The following is a 20,935-nucleotide window of genomic DNA, read 5'->3' on the forward strand; positions in this document are numbered from 1 at the left end:
CTTCAACACCAGATGTCAAAGCTGTCAATCTTCTTCCTTCCTTTCTTTTTCACCATCCATGACTCACATCCACACATTGCAACTGGAAATACCAGAGCATCAGCCTCCTCTTGGTTTGTATTGTAACATCTTTGTATTCCCAAGATCTTTGTGAATCCTGGCCTTGCTGTTCTCCCCAACAATAACAATCTATGAACTTCAACCACATTCTCCACTCACTCAACCTTCAAACCCAGTAAGATGAAACTTTTCTCTATTTCCACGTTATCGTCTCCCAATCTGAACACATCGATCTTCTTAGTTGACAAGATTTTAGTATTTTTTATATTTCAATAAAGAACAGCTTTTTCACTTTCCTTCTTTCCTCTCTGCAGCAGTTTCTGTCCTCACCTATTCCCTGAATGAAGAATGGTATTTATATCCAATCATGGAATTTAGAATGAAATTCATGATTAATGTTCTGTCGATTGACTACTTAGGCTATGGTCAAATTATAGACACATGATCATCTGATGGCTTGTACAAGGCATGCAGGAATAAGTCACTTCAACCTTTGTGCATGCTCGGTATTAAGAAAGGTCATCCATAAGTTCAGCTGTGGTGTCCTTATTGAAACAATAGGTAGAAGATCAGGTGTAATCGTGTTATTTCATCTTGCATGTTGATTTACCAATGAGCTTCTCTCCATAAAGTTCCTGCTTTTGAACTGGAATGAAGGCTCTGAGCATCTTCAGTGAATGACTTAATGGAGGTCGTGAAGACATCAAGATCCATTTTACTAGGTTGTGACCAGCAGGCCATTTTAAGGGGGCACATGCGCTGCTCTTTCTTTGGACCAAAATATCTTTCTGGTCATTGATATATACCACATGGTTGAATAAGATTGTTGTCCCAACTACCAACCCATGTCTTGCCATCAGTGGAATGAAGAACAAGCTCACATATATAACTATGTAGTTGTACAATGTGTCAAGGACTACCATTAGCTGGGTGGATATAGTAGTGTGTGAGTCAGGCTTTGATGAGAGACTTTAATCACAGCTGGGGGTCTGTGTAAGACACTGGACTAAGAACGGGAAGATAAGTCACCTGCACAACATGAGCAACGGATGTAAAGTCACATTGAGGGTCTCCGAACTTTAAATCAGCACAAAGAGCCTTTTGATGAACCTCCTAAACTTAGATTTCCTCTGTTAGACTAAGGAGGGGAACGCCCCATCAGTTGTTAACTACAACAACCAATTATTCCCAGTAATCTTCAACAAATGGTGCTCCTCCAGTTCACACCTGTCCTACAGAGCAATGATGTTCAGGTGACTTTATGCATCAATTTCTGGGAACACTGCAACTGTGGATAATGATGGAAAATCCATAAGGAGTCATCCCAAGTATCCACGATCTCGTATATACAGTACCTTTTGTAACAAAAGTAGCTTTGGGCCAAATTTATCAACCTACATTATTTTTCCCCACATGACAGGACATACGTAACTTTGGCATTGGATTTGAGCAATATAATTTTGAAAGCATCCAAAATGACACCAACTTTTGCTAACTAGGATTCTAGGAATACAGACCGCATCTTACATCTGCGGACTTTGCCACCTCAGTGTACGAAACAAACAAAGCAAAGTTTGCACCGCCCAATGGGCCTGGGACTTGCACTGACCATTTGGCATACTCTTCAGCCTCCTCCGGATCCTGTAATGTCCCCAGAATCAGCCACTGCTCGTACAGCTCCAAACACAGCAAGCTTCCAGGGATGTTTCGGAGAAAATCCTAAAAAAAAAACCAAAAGGAAGCAAAACCAATAAACATCCTTTTATATCGGTTTCAAAAATAAAAATAAAAACTCTCTCTGGTTCTGCAAAATGTCCTGAAGGAACTGAAAACGTACCAGAGGTCAAAGTAGTTGTGGTTGTGTTTATGCCTTGTTTTTTTGCATTTAGGGAAGCGGCTTCGAGCTTTGTTCCCATGTTGGTGAGAAGAATCGTATCTCAATGCTAAAAATATTCTCCAACAATTTCTCTTTCTGATTGTCTATTTTAATTCGAGAAAGGTGGGACAAAATTCCCATGCCACGAAGGTGAGGAAAGATGCTCCTTCCATTCCTTCTCCTCTGCATTTCTACCTCCTCCCTCCCTCCCTCCCCCCTTGGGATGAGGTGGATATCTTGTTTGACTCCTAACAGGAGCATCTGGTTCTATCTTACTCATTATATGTGGAAACTTAGTCAAGAGAATAGTCAATTATGCCTTTGTGCCAATATAATATTGATATTATATTAAAATAATTCATCTATACTGAACATCTCCACCCCCTTATTAGTCAAGTTAAAGTATATTTAATTTAATGTCAGGGTCTACATGTTATAATACTGATCCAAATAGTCAATCCTGCAAAAGATATAATAAGGTCTAATAGGTCTAAAGATATAATCCATTTGTACAATTTCAAAAGGGACCGCTGACTTGAAGTTCTACATAAAAGGAGATATGCTTGGTGATGCAAGCCTTGAGGCTAGCACGAAAACAAAGAGAAGATTTAATGAGATTCATCTGCACCAGAAATGGAATCAGACAGAAATGGAAATGGAAAGAAGTTGAAGTGACACCCAGCTCGTTCCCCTGGTAGGGCTTCTGTTCACAGTTGTGATTCATTGTGCTTGGCACACCAAACTACATCTTAACATCAAGGTCAGAAATCACCGGCAATGTTGCGATGGAACAATGGCAAGAAGATTGTAAGAATTCATACAATCCTATTTTATCCTTACTTGCCTGTCAAAACCACACGACTTTGTGCAACAATGACATCACATTGCAGAGGAAGTGGCACTTGAATAATATATGGCACAATGAATAATAAATGAGATGGCTATTAACTAGCCCAGGAGACGGTTGGGCACCTTGAAGACAGTCGCTATGACATGCAGCTGCTCTTCGGACCAGCTGATTTCCATGCCTGCCAGGAGCCTTTCACGGAGGTTCCGACAGGCACGCACGTTGGCCGACTTGCGGAAAAGACCGTTGGTGTGCGGACCTTCCCTGTGCAGTATATGCAGCATCGACTGTGGATGAAGAGCAACATGATAATTGTCAACATTTCTTCGTCAACAATTGTCAACAAGAAGGAATCAAAAATTGCTGACAAAGTAAGAAATAGGATGCTCACTATTACAGTGATAAAAATACAAAATTAATACCGGGACAAAAATAAATTAACAGGTTCCTTGCAAAGCAGTGTTTTAATATTTTCAGGATTGTTCAATTCATTATAAGGTTATACTAAAAAATTTTTTTAATTAATAATGGGATAAGCAGTTTCACTGCTTGAAGGAAGTATGTATGAAATGGAACTACAGGCTAGAGCAGCCGTTTGGGCCGGCAACAGAAAGGTGCGCCATGTTCTGTGCAAATTGGGAATTACGCCATATGTTGGAAGAATACATTCTGACTTTGGGTTAACAAAAAAAAGAACTTAACAAGGCAAGGTAATTTACCATATGTGAAAGAATTTTGAACTTAACAAACAATCGGGCACCAAAAAGGTGTTAATCAGCTACAACGAAACTGGAAAATGACAACTTTTTGGAATAATTGGATTTCCCAGATTGTTGGTTTCTGCAACCTCTACCAAACCCTCTGGTTATAAAATAGCTTAGAGTGCAGGAGGGGAGGGGGGGGGAGTTAGAGCTTACATTAGTTAATGGTAGGAATGAGGTTAGTACATAGAAAATAAGTAAATTTATAGATTAAGCTAACGAGTCGGCATGTTTGACGTTCCCATACAGATCTCATGATGCTGGGATCCCGGGTCAAATCCTGTGACATCATAGAGATTCACACAAAACTACAATGATGTTTCCAAATATATACTCACCCTGCATAAGATTTATGTTCCATGCACTTCAATTAAAAATAGAAACCATTTTAATGAGTTTACCATGGAAAATGTTCAGTAAGGAAAACAGTTGAGAGGATTATTATTAGTGTAGTAGATAGTAGAAAAATCGTGCAAATTATGATACAAGCATCAAATTTGGTATTTCTGTTCTGCAGGGCTTTCTGATCAAATCTGCCCGATTGGCCATTTGAAAATCCAAAATTTGAAAAATTTGAAAGAAAAAAAAAATTCAAAAAAATTTGAAGTCACAGCTGGCTGAAATTCTTGAAGCGCAAGTGAACATCCCAGACAGAGAACCAAGGGGAGATGCAGTCATCATTGATGGCTCAGCACTTATCAATGCCCTACCTCCACGCACTTCAAAGATATTTGATGACTATGCGAAAGAAGACATCATCCCAAAGGTGGAATCCTATGGTGCCAGGGGTAGACGAGAGGGTAGACGTAGTGTTTGATGTGTCCAAGAAGTCAAGTCTGAAGTCCGAGGCAAGGTCGAAAAGGGGGCAAGGAATCGGAAGAAGAGTGACAGGAACCAGTAAGACCCCAAGTAACCGGAGAAGCTTTCTTCGAGATGACAGCAACAAGACTGAGCTGTTTCACTTCCTTGCGGAAAAGATGTGTGAAGCACAGACGACAAGCACAGTCATTGTCACAAAAGGAGAAGATGCCATTAGCAACACAAGGAAATCACTGGATGCTGTGTCTCCATGTTGTCATGAAGAAGCTGACACTCGAATATTTGTACACGCCAGGGATGCAACGACGGATGGTAGCAAGTCCATTATCATTAAGGCTAATGACACGGACGTACTCGTCATAGCAATATCTGTACTGCCATCCTTACAGGAACTAGGTATTGAGATCATGTGGATTGCCTTTGGCCAAGGATTCCAGTCCATGAGGTAGTTTCTGCAATAGGGCCTGAGAAAGCTAGAGGGATCCCATACTTCCATGTGTTCACTGGATGTGACTTCGTGTCTGCCTTCCGCGGTAAAGGGAAGAAAACTGCATGGCAGACTTGGAACGTCTTTGATGATGTTTCTGAAACATTCAGCAATCTCAGCCAACATCCAACATAGATTCGTGATCTTGACTTTTTTGAAGTTTTTTTTTTTTTCAAATTTTTCAAAATTTGGATTTTCAAATGGCCAATCAGGCAGATTTGATCAGAATCCCCTGGAGAACAGAAATGCCAAATTTGATGCATCATCATTTGCACGATTCCTCTCAAAAATTGCTGTTATCTGCCCCACTATATGGAGGGGATAATGAAATTTAAGTGATTTGAGGGAATTAGGAGTCAAATGGAGATATAGTGGGGTTGGGGGGAGGCATTATTTTACAATCACTTTGACCATTTTCCCTTAATGAGGTTGACATAAGGTTGCCAAAAGCAATTATCAAAGCAAAAAATATTTTAGTTCACAAAAAACTCATTGTAGTTGAGAAGATTGAGTGGTCTTCACCTGGGATTGTGCAGAATCACACCACATTCAGGCTGTGGTGAGACCTCACGTCGTTTCTCTCATTTCATTGCCAGATGATGATAAAAACCACGACTTACAAGTCTAATGTGTAAATTGCAGTCACGTACACACATACAATCTTTAATTTCAAAATCGCTCAAAATCTCACCAAAACCGTTTCCTGACCGTGCTTCTGATGGAAGATACTTGCTTGATCTCTTTTTGCGTTCTAACCCTTTCGACTGTATTGTCGACGTCCTTCCTCCAATTGGTAACTCGGGTCGCTCCACTGTCTTTGTTTGTGTCTCTTACTCATTCTCAACTCCGGTGTGTCCTTTTCACCGCACTGTTTTAATTTGGGAAAGCTGATTGGGATGGATTTCATTTCATCCACTTCATGCTGATGTGCCATGGACCTCAACATTTAGTCCTGGTCCTGATATGGCTGCTGAGGAAATATCCCAGTGGATTCGCACTGGTATGGACATTTATATTCCCTCACGTATCTGTCAAGTGAAGGTTCTTTCCCATCCATGGTTCACTCCGGCTTGTGCATCAGAAATTGCTCATCACAATCATTATTTCAAGCAGTACCATGTTCAAGGGTCTCTGGAGTCCAAATGTCTGTTTCGCAAAACAAGTAACCTCTGTAAAAGAGTTCTTGAGGGTGCTAAGTAGCAATATGCAGCTTCTGTAGTCGAATTCATTGCGACTCAGTGACTTGACTCCAGGGACTTTTGGAAGATTGCCAAAAGAGCACTCAACCACAATACATCTTCTATACCTCCTCTCTTTCATGGACCTGAGGTCGTTACTTCACCTCTGGATAAGGCTAACTTATTTTCTAATTGCTTTCTTTCTAATCAGCCTGGTGTTGGCTTAGCGGTTAGGGTGGTGGCTTGAGATCCGAGGGTCCTGAGTTCAAGCCCCGTTGGCTGCTGACTTAACACCAGGGGGTTAACTCTGCCTGTCATCCTTCCGAGGTCGGCGAAATGAGTACCAGTGTACTGGTCTCGGTGTATGCCCCGGTTAGAATAGGTGTACCATATCCCTGTGTGTCGTAAGAGGAGACCAGGGTTGGCGTGAGGAAGGGCATCCGGCCACAAAACATTGCCTCAAGAAAAAGCCAACCCCTGCACAGCAGGGAAAAATGGCTGTAAAAACAGTCATTTTTTTTTTCCTTTCTAATTCTTAATGATCAGGGACACCCTCTTCCTGATTTTCCACGTCGTACAGACTCTGATATTCCTGTTCCATTTATCACTCCGAAGAAGGTTGTCAGAATTATTTGTACTCTCGACGCCTCAAAAGCGACTGGTTCTGATGGAATCGCTGTGATTGTATTGAAGATGTGTTGTCCTGAACTGTCATCAATTCTTGCCAAGCTGTACAACCTGTGCTTGTCTGCTTCCCAGTATGACTTTTGCCATTCTCACTCTGCTGGTGATCTACTATCCTTAATTACGGATAATTTAAACAGGGCATTGGAGCTCCAGGGTGAAGCTCGATTTGTTACTTTGGATATCTTGAAAGTCTTTGATAAAGTGTGGCACAAGGGTCTGCTCCGCAAGCTTCAGTCATATGGTGTATCTGGAGGAACGCATTCAATCATTTCGGCTTTCCTTACAAATTGGAAGATGAAGGTGGTTCTTGAGGGTCAACCTTGTCTTACTTCCTCCATCAATTTTGGCGTTCCACAGGGCTCTGACCTTGGTCCCACTCTGTTCCTTTTTTATATCAATGATCTTCCTGATAATGTTTTGTCTCAGCTTGCCATGTATGCTGGTGACTCCTCACTTTACTGAACATCTGCTGATTCATGTAACACAACTCGTAATAAGGTTGGAGTTTCGCTGGACAATGATTTCGAGAATGTGTTGAAGTGGGGGTATGACTGGCTGGTATCCTTCAATGCAAAGAAAACTAAATTGTTGTTCACACCTCACTTCAGAAACAGGTCTTTCCCTTCTGTGCACATGGAGTCTTCAACCCCAACAGAATCATCTGAGCTTCGGATTCTTGGTCTGGACATCCCTAACCTCCATTGGAATAAGTACATTTTTGGTATTGCTAAGAGTACTTCCAAGAGAGTTGTTTGTTTTAAATCTAGCACAGAGGTATTTACCTCCTGATGCTGTTTTGTACATGTATAAGACAACTATAGATCCCCGCACGGAGTACTGTTGTCACATTTGGGTTGGAGCACCAGCCTGCCACTTATCTTTACTTGATGGGCTCCAGAAATGCATCGTGAACCTGGTTGGTGCAGAGGTGGGTTCAACTCTTCAACCGCTCTCTCACTGTAGGTCAGTTGCCACTCTTAGTCTGTTCTACAGATATTTTCATGGCAGATGTTCTGCTAGACTTTCTAACTTGATTCCTCCTGTACGAGTGTTTGGACGCAAGACTCGGTTTGCTGTTTCTGCACACCCGTGCACTATAGGTGATCCAAAGTGCAGAATGAAAGGCTATGCCGATAGTTGTATCCCTCGTGCTGTCTCGCTTTGTTATTAATTACCTGTAATGTGCTTCCCATTATACTACGATCTACCCAGCTTTAAGAGGAATATCAATTATTACTTCTTACATCTTTGAGGTTACATTGCATTTCACCTGACTTCCGATACTTCCTGTGTCTTGGATGTTTTCTTGTTATTTTTCTCTTTCTTTTATTTTGTTTTGCTTTATCCTTATCTTTATCTAACTTTCCCTGAAGCGCATTGCCTGGAGTAGCTTTATGCTTTGTTTGGGGCGATTTCCAGAAAAAACCCCTCCCCCACACCCAACTGTTTGGGAGGGTATTTAACATCTGGCACATGATGCCTGCCCAGCTTAGGATCAGACATGGATCAGACATGGATAAAGGATCAGACATGAGCATTATTCTGAGGTTTACTGTGGAATGTACGACTGATGGGCAGCTCTACTAATTGGTAGCGCCTATATTTCTACCCTGCACATGTAAAGTGAAGAGCGGGTTAAGCAATTGGTTCATGTCTGTCTGTCCATAAATGTCAGTTTATGATCGAGGAAAAACTCATTCAAATTGAATGTTATATTGTTACATACTCTATTATATTCTGAACATGAATCGGAAAACAAACCTACCAATTAACAGTACTCTTTTGGTCACCACAACTCAAGAAGGGTATAGATGCCATAGAGAGGGGTCAGCGTAGGGCTACTCGATTGATTCCGGGCCGAGCTAGACTCAGCTATGAGGAGCAGCTGAAGGAGACAGGGCTTTATACACTACAAAGGAGGCGTTTACGAGGAGATAACATGGAGATGTTTAAGATAATGAAAGGTATCGATAAAATAAGTGCAGATGAATTATTCAACAGAGTCGACAGTGATAGGACCAGGGGCCACGGCCTGAGAGTAAAGAAGAGGAGAGTTAAGATGGTAGCAAGGCAGGGGACTTTCACTCAGAGAGTAGTTAATGCATGGAATTATCTTCCCGGAAAGGTAGTGGCAGCAGCAGAGAGGTGTGAGATACTATTTTTCTCTGTCTGGCTGCCTGGCAGTCAAACAAAATTGAAGATCATTCCAAACGGGAAACTTACTGTTTTTAAGGACGTCATACTGGACACATACAACAGGCATGAATAACTACTGTAAGGCATGAGATAGGGTGGTGTCATAGAGACTCCATCAACAGTGGTAAATTCCGGAATTAATATTTTTTTATTCGACTTTTACAATCTTTATTTTATTTGAGTTGAATTATATACTTGAACACTGTAGAACACAAATCACCTTCTTATCGCTTCCAAGAACATCCAGATTTGCAGTACATGGACATGTTCTCGAGGGTGGTGTATAAAGGTGATGTACAAGACTGCTTCAACAGCACTAAACTTCCATAATTTTCACTTAGCAATCTTTATATCATTATTTTAACTAAATTTAAGTGTACACTGCAACACTGTGCAGGGTAACATGTTTTATGAACTCTCTAGTTACTTGTGCCACTTGGACCAGAGGTTGTGTTTTCACCCCTGTTTGTCTGTCTGCCTGTTTGTTTGGCTGGGATCAGGATATCTCAAAAAGTTATGGACAGATTTGGAGGAAACTTGGTGGAGAAGTTGGGTGTGTGACAAGGACAAATTGCTCCAATTTTGGTGAAGATCCGAATCCGTAACTGTATACGAGAATTTTTTATTTTATTTCTTAGGTGATTCTTCACCATTGAGAGTTGGGGCCAAAGACGATACATCGCATGATATTTCAAAAAGTTATGGACAAGTTATGACAAAACAACTACAGTAGGTGGATGAGTTAGTCAGTTGACACGAATAAGCCGATTAGATTTTGGTTCAAGTCTGGATCCAGCTCCAGCCTATCAGTGGAATACAAAACGTAAACTGTTCAGCCTGGTGGAGGTATGCGCTCTACCGAGTGACGTTTTAATTACCTCCACCACCAGACGTGAAGGAGGTTATGTCCCCCCCCCCCCTCTCTGTTTGTTTGTGTGCAGGATATCTCAAAAAATTGTGGACGGATCCGGATTAAATTTTGTGGGCAGGTTGGGTGTGTATCAAGGATGAACTGATTCAATTTGGATGACGATCCGGATCCAGATCCGACTCTTAGAATTTTTAAAGTGATTCTTCACCATTGAGAGATCGGGCCAAAACGATATAGTACTGTATAGCATGATATTTCAAAAATGTATTTGGCCCGATAAGTTCTTGTGGATCAGGCATTATGTGACGGGGGTATCCACTCTACCGAGTGCCCTGCTCGTTGAAAATGTTTTTATCTATACGGTATATTAAGGTATTTATTTCATTTTCCCATTAAAAATGTGGATGTTAAAGCTGCATCATAATTCTGTCGATAAATGTGTTTGGCAAACAGGTTGTCCTTTGGCTAAGTACTATGACGTTCACAAGTTTAATGGTACTGCCCCATTTCTGCCCCCCTGGTCTCTTAACTACGATGGCAACCCCCTGAGACACCATGAATAGTGATAACATTCAATGGGATGAAACGTTTCCTTTTATGAATGTCAAAATTATTAAGAATCCAGCCTTAATTTTCTGGTGGGAAGGAGGAGGAGGAGGAGGGAGGAATGGGAAATACCATGATAGGAAGTGGAGGGTTGTCATCTGGGCAAAGAATGGGCAGAGAAACCCCAAAGAGAGCTCCTGGTGTTGAAGGAGAGACGACGGGAAGAACTAACTCTTCCAACTTTGTAGGACTTCTGCGGAATCTCCACTTCATGAGGGCGCGTTTACGTTTCAGCTGCTTGGAGCTGCAGTCTGTAGAACACAGAGTTTTCACACATTTAATGAAACATTATTACCTCCACCACCGAAGGTGAAGGAGGTTATGTTTTCACTCCTTTCTGTCTGTTTGTTTGTGTGTTTGTGTACAGGATATCTCAAAAAGGTGTGGACGGATTCAGACGAAACTTGGTGGACAGGTTGGGTGTGTGGCAAGGACGAATTGTTTCGATATTGGTGAAGATCCTAATCCGGATCTTGATATAAGAATTATTTCATTTTTAAAGTGATTTTATTTTCATCATTGAGAGATAGGGCCAAAAACGATATATAGCATGATATTTCAAAAATGTATTGGGCCCTTTATGTTCTTGTGGATCAGGCATTGTGTGGCGGAGGTATGCGCTCTACTGAGTGCCCTTCTAGTCTCTGGCTAAAACGCTACAGATGGTCGGTAATACGGTACTTGATTCTTCCAATTACCGAGATTAATAACAAACAATATGACGATTGGAAACATTCAATCGCATAAATTAAGCAGTGTGATGTGATATATCAATCAATAAGAACAGAATAATACACAAACATAATATTTTAAGCTAACATTTTCCCAATCAGTAGTGGTCATGTAAAGCAGACCGCCACAGAAAGCAGGTAGTTACAAGATCCATATTATTTACAGTCAAACATTCATGATTTGTGTATTCAATTTTAGCTACAATGCACAGGTTTTTCTTTGGTTAAAATCAATTACATAAAGACAAAGTAACATTGTTCAAAAGAGACTTTTCAATCATTAAAATGATTCTGTAAAACATTCTACCACAAGAGATGATCGATCCTACGTTAGCGGAATGGTAACTGCAACTTGAAGTATTTCTGCACAAAGTTGTTGACTGAATGAATTATATGCTTCTTGGCATGATATGGGGAGTCTTGTAGAAAACAGTGCATATCCTAAACCAATATTATTATGAAAGGTCGCATGGTGAGAGAAATAGGAAATGAATGACACAAAGCAGCAACAAAGGATCCAAAAATGGTGGACACTGCTCAACAAACACTGGCTAGTGCTTGCCAATCTAAATATTAGAAATAAAACAAAAAAGGGGTCAAGACCAAATTAGAGTAGTTCCAAGCTCCAACTTACCGTCATTTGACCGATGCTTGAGCAGAAAGTGACACTGTAGGTTATCAGGCAAGCTCTCCACTGGAAAGTGGCCATCAATTGGAAACGTTTCCCTGCCGACATTAGTATCCTCCCCAAGCCTCTCGACGGCCTCACGCAGATGATTCATCTTGATGCTGTAAGGGTTCTCGTGCCCTGAATAAGTGGGTTACATCGAATTGATAGGGATCCAACATGAAAAGGAGTCCAAAACAAGATGGCTCGCAGATAGATCATCATGGACATTTGGACATCACTGGAAAAGTATTCCTTTTTGATGGCTCACAAATGGTCTGCAAACTGAGCATTTTAAAAGCACAAATAGGGGCTGAGACAATAACAAGAAATTGCTGGTTTAATTTCCACATTGTACTGCATTGTACTAACAACAGTTAAACTTTATCTTGTGCAGCTAAATCCCTTTCTAACGTAATGCCATTTCACCGAAAAAAAATATAAAAAAGATGGCAACAAAAAAAAAAAAGAGAAGGAAATATTCAACTATTCAGACAAAAATTATTTGTTTGTTGCCCTGTAGTTCTGGAGCTGGCTGCGACTGAGCGCTATTCAGCCAAGCCATGAATGAGCCATTATTTAAACCTGCCCGGGAAGCCAAGTCTGTGTACTCACGCGAATCACAGACTAACTGCAGCCCTCTCTTAACCGTGGCATCAAAAAATGATCAGTGGATTCCATATCATCTCCAGTATCATCTACTACAACGAATAAGAAGAAGAAGTCACATTAATGAGACCCCAGAAAGTGGACAATTAACGTCGTCTGGATTTGGGTGAGGCAGCAAGCAAGCTTGTGCAAGAATATGGGATCGGAACCACCACAACACACGACTTAAAGTCCTAGAAAGAACAGGTAATGAAGTTTTATAGTGAAATAGACTCCAGCAAAGGAATCGCGAAGTGTAAAAACGTAAGGAAATCGTAGTTTCCAGAATTAGACAAAGCTCTGATTGAATGGTTCAAACAACAACGCAGAGGCTAAACTGCTTTCTGGTCAGATACACCCACCACCGCCTAATAATTAAGGAAAGTATATGAACACTGCGAGGAAATATTTATTAGCATTTATTATTAGTTATTTCAGTTGTTTGCCAAATTATCGTACATCTGGCAAGATGGTGAAACTTATTAATACTAATAAAGATGAAATAAAGGTCAAACCATTGCAATGTTATTATCCTCTATTATTATGATTATATTCATGAGTTTCAGAATAATAATTATTGGAGTAAAATTTGTCATTTTCCATTTCTCTAAAAGGTTAATTCCAGCAACACGTGCTTGGTCCGAACCCATTTCATTAGAATGGGATTTCACTGTATTCGTTTCTCAAACAGAACTCGTGTTTCAGGTCTCCAGCATCAAATAAATAAAACGAATATGAACGTGTTATTGAAACAATTTGAAAATCATTGAAAGAGTTTCGCAAGAACCTACCTATTAAAGGAAAGACACCATCTTCCCGACCAGACCTCACCAAGAGCTGGTAGCTGTCAGCATGGATGTCCTGCAAACCAATAATGAGAAAGAACCTGTGGTGAGCTATCCAAAATCCTGCAGCAACCCACACAGAAAGCGTGACGCTGGTGGGCCAAGTGTGCACCTTGCAATGCATGGAACTAGATGCTTATGAGAGCACAAGATAATACAGGCACAAAAACGATGGGGAATTGGAGAGGACGTTGCAGTGGGCACGTGCCGGTCAACTAAATGCATGGCACTCACAGACATGCCGAAGCAGTGGAGTGCCGTCCGTGTCACTTCCTGGGCGGTTGTTGTATTGCTTACTGCGAGTGTTTTGGCCTTGAAGGAAATAGGAAGAATAGAAAGAGAAATGAGGACAGTGTTCGCAGCTGCAAGTTACTCAACAGGCCACAACTTCTTGTTTCTCTTGCATCTCTATGGAAGGCAGGATTAGGCCGAGACCACAAAGGTCTCCGTTTTATTTTTTTTTCCTTCGGTGGTCACTTCTAATCAACATTTCCATGATGTCCGCATGCACCTTGGACATAGAACATAATGGTCTGAGTGGTCCCACTTGCTTTCACAAACACACTAGCTGCTCCTGCGATACAGGCTTCAAACAGACAACTGAGGAGTCTCTTATAGGCATTAATTTGGTTCAAGAAGTTTGATTTTACATCAAGCAAAGATGCTCAGAAAAATCAGACAAAGATGAGGCAATCTGTGTATATCATGGCAACCAACATTTTTGTTACTTTACGTTTTAAGTTTAACAAATAGGTTTAACAAAAACCTATAAAAAGGAACTATACAGCAGTTCACACTACTAGAAAAGCTTGTCAACCTTCCCCACTAAAACTCACACCAAAGGGTCTTCAGGAAAAGTACATATCGATTCTATTACATCTTACATACTAAACAAACACTCTATTACACTCCCCATTTAAAAACAAAGTATGGTGGCTTAACCGTTCCAGCATTTCAGTAATTTTTTATTTATTGTGAATAAAAGAGTTCTAAACTTATAAAACACGAGCAGGGGGCTACCCATCACTGCCAGGGGGGTAGGTGAAGGGGGAGGTATACCCGGCGTTGTCCGGCCTGGGTGGGATTGTCCTGTCGGGGGTTTCGGTACATGTTGGACATTGAAAATCCATGAAGTTATTGGCCTCGTTGTGATTATCTTTTGCATGCGGGCCGGCGGCAGCACTGCCTGACCCCACATCCCAATATACACTTTACAGTGGCCTCAAAATGGCAAGGTTAACATCTTGCAGCTTAAAACGTTGCCCAGATTCAAAGGTACATACAACCAAAATTTGGGGACTCGAGGTGCTACGGTTCAGCCATGGAAGAATAACGTACAAACGCACAAACTAAAAAAAACAAACACTTGAAAACATTTGTGAATTAAAACGCTTCGTTTAAATTTAAAAAAAAAAACACCCTCTAGAATTTCAACGTTAAGAGTAAGGACAGGTGGCAAAAACTGAAAATAGAGTTTTGATTAAGCTGTGATCATCACATTGCATTGCATGTTTAAAGAGACTTCTCCGACAGACTTCAATGATTCTACAAGAAGTTTTTTTTTCCAATTTTACACTTTCATTTCTCTTCTGCATTTCAAAAGACAAAACTGCTGAGCAACAACAATTAAACATTTTGTTTATTTCAGAAAAGCCAAAACTATTCAAACATTGCACGATATAGTATTGCAAAAGTATCCACTGTAGTTCCTCTTTAATTGATGTCAACCGTTCTTGAAGGTTTGCACAAGTTGAATCGTGGCAACGTCCTCAAAAGCTCTCATATGAGCCTCGACAATGTCGACAAAAAAACCCATACGTCAACAACCACATCAAAAATTATTAGCAAATATTTTCGAAATTATTTTGTCAGAGCTGCCGTGTGTTTTTCCCAGCATGCCATTGTGTGAAACACAAATGACAAAAAAATTATACCATTTTATGTCAAATATTGCTTTGGATCCTTGGGTCCCAAGTTCAAATCCCGTTCAGCTGTTGAATTAATACCAGGTGGGGTTAACTCGGCCTGTCATCCTTCCGAGGTCGGCAAAATGAGTGCCAGCATGCTGGTATACTGTGTCGGAGTGGCGACCCGTCCAGGATTGTGCCCAATAGCCAAGGAGACTGTTTAGACAGCTCCAACACTACACAGAGTATGGTCCCAATCTCCTCTCCTCTCCCCTGGACAGGGTCAAAAGGTCAAATAACAAAAATTTAAATTACAGGCACATTTGTAAACATTTTAAATGAAACTTTGTACATGAAATCAACATTAAGGGATGCATGATATATGCAACGATTTTTTTGGACATGACCCCAGGGGGGTGGGGACTTCGGGTCACAGGGGACAAAACGGGGCAAAAAAAAATTTAACCTCAAAATTTGATATTGGGTCATTCCTGGTGGAACTTTTTGCCATCTTACAACTTTGCTTTCGGCAGGAATCGTGGGGATTTGTGATGGCATGTCATCGCCTTCGCTCTAGTTTATTTTTGCAGTCGGCTCTCAACACCTCTAATCTTGTCATACAAAGTCTCTGACCGACAAAAGGATCAAAACATTCTAATTGTGAGGTATTGTTATGTCAAAACAGCTTTGGGATTCGAGCAAGCAAACAATGCCGAACAAGTTTTAAACAATCAACAACATTCGTGCAATGTCTCAAAATGCCACACAAAACAAGAGATCCTGCCTTGGCAAGAGGAAGCATTATTTGTCTCCATTCCTCTTTTTCACCCTCTCCGTTATCTAAAATGACTGTTTGTGCAGGCGTGCTGTGCAAGGCCTTGCCGAGGCTTTGCGTTTCCACTGCGCGGTGACAAGCAGACTGAAAATGCCCTTTTTTAATCGAGACCACGTTCCCAAACGCATTTTGTTTCTTTGACGATTCATGATCAATTATGGTGTCACTGACTGAGAGTTAAAAGCAAATTGAATTGCTGAGACAGAAATGACATTATAAACTTGTATTTTAGGTTCCAGGCCCATATGACTGATACAGAAGAATACGTATCGCGGGTTCACACAAATCTATATGTTGCAGGTCAATCTTTAAAGTCAATATGATTGATTCACAGTCATTGATGATAATGGAAAATAATTCAATTACTTTTATGATAACTAGAATGGCATTCAGTGGAGTGCAAACCTCAACCAGGCTGAAGAGTTTATGTTTTGTATCCCACGAATAGGCCGGATCTGCACTCAGACCTCCAAAATCTAATAGGCTTGTTCTTGTCCCCTAAACACGTCAGCCACTAAGTTTTGTCATAATCTGTCCGCAACTTTTTGAAATATCATGCGACAATATCGTTTTTGGCCCTATCTCTCAATGGTGGAAAATCACTTAATATTTTGAAAGAAAACTATCAGATCGGGGTCTGGATCTTCATCAAAAAAGACAGACAGACAGACAGGGGTGAAAACATAACCTCTATCCACCTTCGGCATGGCGGAGATAATAATGTATTTATTTTAAAATTTTATGATAAAATTATATTTCATCGAAACAAATATAAATCCGACAAAACTTTGTCACATGAGGAAGCCATTTAGCCCGTCATACCTGTGCTTTATCCATAACTGATTAACTTAATATAACTTAACATCCACATCACTGAAGCAGAACCACAGTTCTTATAAAGTTCTGAAGAGTTCTGAAGAGAGTTCAGTATGATTTAGTGAGGGATCGAACGCAGACTATAGAGATCAATGGTGAGTGCACTACCAACTTCGTTGTTATAAACCTACTTCTAATCTCATGAATAATTCCTTAGCCATGCTCATGAAGTAAATCAAAACAAATTTTGAAAGCAAATCAAAGAAACAGAGCAAATAAAAATTTACATCAAAGTCAGTTTGTTGACCTGGGTGTTTGAAATGCCACCTATCGATCACCCATGATTACCCAGGTTTGTGGTAGTGTGCAAAAATGGTCTGTTATCTGTACATAACATTTATTTTCGAAAGCACACTGCTTAAATATCCTTCCATGAAATCCCATTTGTCATCTCAGCCGTGCCATGTTTATCAGGTGGTCTTTGCAGTGCCAGCCCTGTTACTAACACGTTCAAATTCTGAATGGAGATATTTCATTATTGTCATGATTAGTTGAGCTGGTGGAACCTTTGGGGCTGTTGTAAAGAATTCCCCTTTAGAAACAATAGATTCTCTTATTTTTCCTTTCAAACTAATAATAATGACAAGAAAATAGAATTTGATGTAAATGTGTCGATGGAGATGCCTCTGCTCATGTTAGATGTCAATCCACTATTATGTTTCTCTCTCATGTGACCTTTAATAGGAGAGAGAGAGCGAGACAGAGAGAAAGCGAGACAGAGAGAGAGCGAGACAGAGACAGAGACAGAGACAGAGACAGAGACAGAGAGAGAGAGAGACAGAGAGAGACAGACAGATAGAGACAGAGAGAGACAGACAGATAGAGACAGAGACAGACAGATAGAGACAGAGACAGAGAGACAGAGAGAGAGAGCGAGACAGAGAGAGAGAGCGAGACAGAGAGAGCGAGACAGAGAGAGAGCTAGACAGAGAGAGAGCGAGACAGAGAGAGAGCTAGACAGAGTGAGAGCGAGACAGAGAGAGAGCGAGACAGAGAGAGAGCGAGACAGAGAGAGAGCGAGACAGAGACAGAGAGCGAGACAGAGAGACAGAGAGAGAAAGAGAGAGAGAAAGAGAGAGAGAGAGAGAGAGAGAGAGAGAGAGAGAGAGAGAGAGAGAGAGAGAGAGAGAGAGAGAGAGAGACTTTGACTTTTATGTCCTTTTATTAAAAAAGTATAAAGGATAAAGATTCAATACAACAAAGCAAAGGATTATATACAAGAGTGGAAAAAAAAGAAGAGAAGAAACCAATTCAATTTTCAAGTAATCGATAAAGCATTGATAACAGTTTATACACAAGGAACACCCCCAAAAAATACATCAGAGAGAGGAGAAGAAGATGATAAGAAGGGAGAAAGCAACACAGGCTCCACACGTACCGCCAGAGACTGAGCAACAGCCCCTTGCGTTTGCACGTGCGTGCCAAGCGAGAGAGAGAGCGAGAGCGAGAGACAGAGAGAGACAGAGAGAGACAAAGACAGAGAGAGACAGAGAGAGAGAGAGACAAAGACAGAGAGACAGAGAGAGAGACAAAGACAGAGAGAGAGAGAGAGAGAGACAAAGAGAGAAAGAGACAGACAGAGACAGAGACAGAGACAGAGACAGAGACAGAGACAGAGACAGAGACAGAGAGAGAGAGAGAGAGAGAGAGAGAGAGAGAGAGAGAGAGAGAGAGAGAGAGAGAGAGAGAGAGAGAGAGATAGGAATGAGATCATCTGCATCCAAATCGAGTTATGGTCTGCAAAACAATTCTCAAAGAACAGATGACCTCTGACCTGTTTAAACAACATTGAATCAGTTCGCCTTTGCAATGCACTCCATACTCGTGACAGGTTTGGTTGAAATGCCTTCAGTGGTTAACTAGTTATCTCGCGAAGAAAGATGTTCAACTCGAACAGCACCAGGTAGGGTGCATAGTTCTGCCAAACTGAACAGTTTACATTTTGGATCCCACTGATTGTACGGATCTGCATCCGGACCTGAACCAAAATTTAATCGGCTTGTTCTTGTTACCTTCCTAACTCATCCACCAAGCCTTGTCATAACCCATCCACAATGTTTTGAAATATTGTGCTATATATAGTTTTTGAACCCTACCTCTCACTGGGGAGGAAGCACATTTATAATTCTAGTATCCAGATCCAGATCTTCACCAAAATGTAATCATTTCGTCCTGCTCACACACACAACATGTCCACTCAATTTCGTCAAAATCTGTGCATAACTTTTTGAGATATCTTGCTCACAGACAGACAAACAAACAAATAAAAATGGCCCATAGGGCCAGGACTTGACGAAATTCAACAAGATCGCGTACCATCGAGAATATTGAACGATAATAGGTATTTTTGGGGTTAAACATAGTTTTTAGGGTAAACAAACAAAAAAACAAAAAAATTAAATTAAAATACCTGTCACCTCCGTAATCCGTAACGGATGTGACCAATTTTTAATGCAGTCAAAGATACTCCCCTCCTACGTCCGTGTTTCAAATTTGAAAGGAATCCGTTAAGATTTGGCGGAGACATGAATTTTTGAAAATCGGCCCATGCTAAAAGATACGGATTTTCGCGATTTTCAGGAATTTTTCCTGACCTTGACCTTTGACCTTGACATGCCAAAAGTTATAGGGTTCTATTCTGGTGGCCAATAAGTCCATCGGTGAAGTTCCATGACATTCCGACTCGAAATGCGACCTGTGGAGCGAGACGTACATACAAACAAACAAACAAACAAAAACCAACATACTTGACAAAATCGTAGATTTCGTCAAGTAACAAACATCCAAACAAACAGACAGAAATACTGATAATAAGGGTCACCTATTTCGGTGACCCAACAAGAAGGCATGAGGTGGTAGCCTGACAGATATGATGAAAATCATACAAATGACATCACTGTCACCTTGACCTTTGAACATAGTTGTAATTTGATACCTGTATTTTGAAGCATTTCTGAGTTATCACCTTTTTGTCCCTAAAAAAAACAATCCTATACCTTAACATGGGCGACTTTGTTGCCACGGAAATGACGTCAACGGATTTCCGCCATTTTGGAAAAGCATCATCTGTCCCTCAGCCCCCACAGAAATCTTGCATTTTAATAACAATTTTAATCGAATCTGCTCGGAATTTGTAAGTGATGTTTTCCAACTAATTTGTGTCAAGTTTGACGTCACATAGTGCAAACACTTTTGGTCATATCTGTTTTATGCAAATGGCATCACTGTCACATTGAACCTTGACCTATATAGTCAAAAAACAATGACAGCCTCGATTTTGTCCTTCCGAATTCTCTGATAAAGTTTGACGAAGATAGCTGAAAGCATTCGCGAGTTATCGCACTCACAGCCAAACATACAAACGAGGCAGACTGACATATGATGAAAATTTTAATTTTTCATCACAACAAAAACAAACAGACAGAGGTAAAGACATAACCTCCGTGCACCTTCAGTGGTGGAGGTAACTAAAGGTCACCTGACCTTTGACCTTTTGAACCCAACATCTAAATATATCTAATGAGCTCATCTTTGTATTACAGTACATACTTGTTTGTGCCACATTTGGTTGAAATCCCTTTAGGGTTCTCATGTTACCATGGCAACAAAGAAAACCAATAACACACGAAAGGACATAGCCTAAGCACGTACATGTGGACAAACAATCCAAAAACATAATGCCTCTGGCCTTCAGCTGTGGAGGCATAAAAACAACAATCATCATTAAGAGATTGCATATTGGACTGCGATTAAATTATGAAATAGGCCTGCTGGTTGCATCATAATTGGGGTATCACTATGCCACTGATGCAGTGTCCCTACAAATCAGGGCAGGATTTTGGAATTTGGCAGGGTCCTGACATACAGTGGTCTACCCTTTTCGTGTTGTGGAAATGACTCCTTGTGGGTTAAAGATGGTTAATATACTATAGTTATTTCCTTAAAGTGATGTCAAGCATAAGTGTAAAGTAACTAATTGTGATATTACATATGCGTCGCTTATGTAATAGTTAGACGATGTCTACCCATCCCTATGTT

The 20,935-nt window shown here is 40.7% G+C and overlaps 1 protein-coding gene across 4 annotated transcripts in view; it reads right to left on the reverse strand.

Annotated features, from left to right (window-relative positions):
- The window catches only part of LOC147010693 (rho GTPase-activating protein 20-like), a 76,160-nt gene that overhangs the window by 24,537 nt on the left and 30,688 nt on the right, over window positions 1-20,935 (reverse strand). For 3 of the 4 annotated variants that reach the window (XM_085859327.1, XM_085859329.1, XM_085859330.1), the window contains 6 exons: window positions 13,514-13,591; window positions 13,226-13,295; window positions 11,754-11,927; window positions 10,461-10,639; window positions 2,909-3,070; window positions 1,670-1,779 (listed from right to left, as the gene is read on the reverse strand). In XM_085859327.1, the coding sequence (XP_085715453.1) occupies window positions 1,670-1,779; window positions 2,909-3,070; window positions 10,461-10,639; window positions 11,754-11,927; window positions 13,226-13,295; window positions 13,514-13,591 (773 nt within the window). The remainder of the gene's footprint in view (window positions 1-1,669; window positions 1,780-2,908; window positions 3,071-10,460; window positions 10,640-11,753; window positions 11,928-13,225; window positions 13,296-13,513; window positions 13,592-20,935) is intronic. The other variant, XM_085859328.1, reaches the window with a different exon arrangement.

The sequence above is a fragment of the Eptatretus burgeri genome, chromosome 16, assembly GCF_056783735.1.
Source record: "Eptatretus burgeri isolate ZD-2024b chromosome 16, Ebu_testis_v1, whole genome shotgun sequence".
Lineage (NCBI taxonomy): Eukaryota > Metazoa > Chordata > Myxini > Myxiniformes > Myxinidae > Eptatretus > Eptatretus burgeri.